At 50.6% G+C, this 2,584-nt stretch overlaps 1 protein-coding gene across 1 annotated transcript; it reads right to left on the bottom strand.

Moving 5' to 3' along the window:
- Positions 1–1,020: 1,020 nt before the first annotated feature.
- On the bottom strand, positions 1,021–1,977 carry LOC119565160 (olfactory receptor 52N4-like). The gene has a single exon (XM_037889606.1). It carries the CDS (start codon positions 1,975–1,977, stop codon positions 1,021–1,023), a length of 957 nt encoding a protein of 318 aa, XP_037745534.1.
- Between the last annotated feature and the right edge of the window lie 607 nt (positions 1,978–2,584).

Raw genomic sequence — 2,584 nt, 5'->3', positions numbered from 1 at the left:
CAGCAATCCTCTGTAGCTGGATGGCTTCCTCAGCCTTGGATGGCTGCATGTGAATACTCTTGAGGAATTCCTCATGGGCATGTGTGATCCTCAGCCTAGCCACCTCTTTCTGTAGCTCTCCCTGGTACTGCCTGAGAGACTCCACCACTAGGTACCTTTTGCACTGCATGGTCCCCCCAGGCTTGCTTCCTGAGAGTGGAAAATGCAGGCCACTGTCTCTGCAAATCCACACCAGAATATGGGTAGAGGCAGTGGTGAGCTGGAGCCGGTTCACACCAATTCGCTGGAACTGGTTGTTAAATTTAGAAGCCCTCTTAGAACCAGTTGTTCTGCGTGGGGCTGCCCCACGTAAGCACCGCCGGGACTCCCCACCTCACCCCCGGCAGGTCCCTCTGGCTCTTAGGGGTGGGGAGGGCACCCACTACGGTGGCCCACGAGACCCTCCTGCCCAGTTCCGGGGGCAGTCAGGGGACAGAGGAGGGGGGTGGATGGGACAGGCATCCTGGGGGGGGGCACGACCCCCTTGTGGGGTGAGGGGGGAACAGGTTGTTAAGATTTTGGCAGCTCATCACTGGGCAGAGGCATCCATGGTTACGTTGTCTGTTTGGATACAGGCACAGGTGGAGGAGAGAGGAGCAGCATTGGCACTGGCGATGCGGCCCTTCCTAACCATGGTGATTCTATTATGTCTATCTCTTACAAAGTCCCTCTCAAACTCCCCTGTTTGCAGTCCCCAGTTTCTTCAGCCTCAGCTCATGTGCCTGGCATTCCATCCCTTTGGTCATGTTTGTCTCTCACCTCTGGATCCTTTCCAGTTTCTCAGGGTGACGCTGAAAGAGATCAGGTGATGATCAGAGAGGAAAGGAGAGCGTATTGCTTGGTGATGGAGTGATAAGATGTTAGGTGTGAGGAGCTTCTCAGACTTGAACTTCCACAATGCTGAGCTTATCTACACTGGGACAGAACACCCTTGATTAAGAAGGAGATATCCTTTCCCGCTCTTGTCATGCAGGTTTAAAGTCAGTGGCCTCCAGGCAAGCATATTCTGCAGGTGTATTTGCCCACTTTGTCACGAAGCTCTTTGGTTTTGACCCCATAAATGATAGGGTTGAGCATGGGGGGGACGAGGAAGTAGAGGTTGGCCAAGATGATGTGAACCTGGGGAGCGATGCCCTGACCAAACCGGTGTGTCAGAGTGGAAAAGAAGAAGAGAGTACAAGACATCAGCATGACACAAATGTGGGCTGTGCAGGTGTTGAGGGCTTTCTGGTGGGCTCTCTTGGAGGAGATTCTGAGGACGGCCCCAATGATCAGACTGTAGGACAGGGCTACGAGCATCAGGTCTAACCCTAAGACTACAAATGCCATCACCAAGCCATATGCTCTGTTGACTGTGATGTCCCCACAAGACATCTTCGCCACAGCCATGTGTTCGCAGTACATGTGGGGGATAATGTGGTTCACACAGAATGGCTGCCTGCTCAGGAGCAGGGGCAGGGGCAGCATGAAGAGAACAGCTCTTATCAAACCCAGAAGCCCTAGCTTAGCTACTCGTGTGTTCGTGAGGATGGTGGGGTATCTCAGGGGATTACATATGGCAACATAGCGATCAAAGGCCATTATCACGAGGACAGCTGACTGCATAACAGAAACTGCATGAAGGAAGAACATCTGGGTGAGGCATCCACCCACAGTAATGTCTTTCAAATTGAACCAAAATATACACAGTGCCTTTGGCATGACGGAGGTTGACATGCTGATGTCTGTGAGTGCCAACATGCACAGCAGCAGGAACATCGGCTTGTGCAGGGTCTGTTCTTTGCTTACAACAAACAGAACCATGAAATTTCCCAACAGGCTGATAATATAGAATGTAGAAAAAGGGATGGAAATCCAGATGTGGGCAGCTTCCAGCCCAGGAATGCCTGTTAGGATAAATGTTGAAAGGCCAGAGGGGGTGAGGTTGGAAGCTGCCATATGGTGGTGGATGAGTCGATCAGGCACAGAAATGCTCAAGGTGCCTGTGAAGGGAGAGAAACAGAGATGGGGGTTTACACATTAGATACCAGTACAGTAAATAAGAGAAAGGAGGCTGAGCGGTGATGTGGCCACATTTACAGATGGCGCCAGATTATTTAGGTCATAGTCTAGCCCAGAGAAGTCCTCAGAGTGAACTAACCCTGCCAGGTGAATGGGCAACATGATGGCAGATGAATTTCGAGGTCAATAAACTGTGATGTGTATGCCCAATGTAGGGAATAGTGGAACTCCTCAAACACCTGACAAGTTTCTAATTTAAGTGTATGAACTCAGAAAAGGGTCCTGGGCATCATGGTACACAGCTCTGGGAAACCCTGCTCACAGTGCAAGCATGGATAGAAACTATGCAAAACATTGGGATCCAGAAGGAGTGGGATGGGGAATCCTATAGAAAATATAATGTCGTGAGATCAGTCATATCAATATTTCACGGTCCTCTGGACTCCTCTATGTACTACTGGGCACTCTTCTCACACAAGATATTGCAGAACTAGAGGGATTCGGGCAAGGGCAGTAAGAGTGATTAAGGGCCTGGGAAAACTCT

This window comes from Chelonia mydas, chromosome 1 (genome assembly GCF_015237465.2).
Source record: "Chelonia mydas isolate rCheMyd1 chromosome 1, rCheMyd1.pri.v2, whole genome shotgun sequence".
In the NCBI taxonomy this organism is placed as follows: Eukaryota; Metazoa; Chordata; order Testudines; family Cheloniidae; genus Chelonia; species Chelonia mydas.
Note: the sequence above shows the minus strand (reverse complement) of the source record. Positions and strands in the feature narration are given on the sequence as shown.

What these genes read in the sequence shown, in the direction of transcription:
- LOC119565160 (XM_037889606.1), bottom strand. Translation starts at nt 1,977, where the DNA reads ATGGCAGCTTCCAACCTCACCCCCTCTGGCCTTTCAACATTTATCCTA.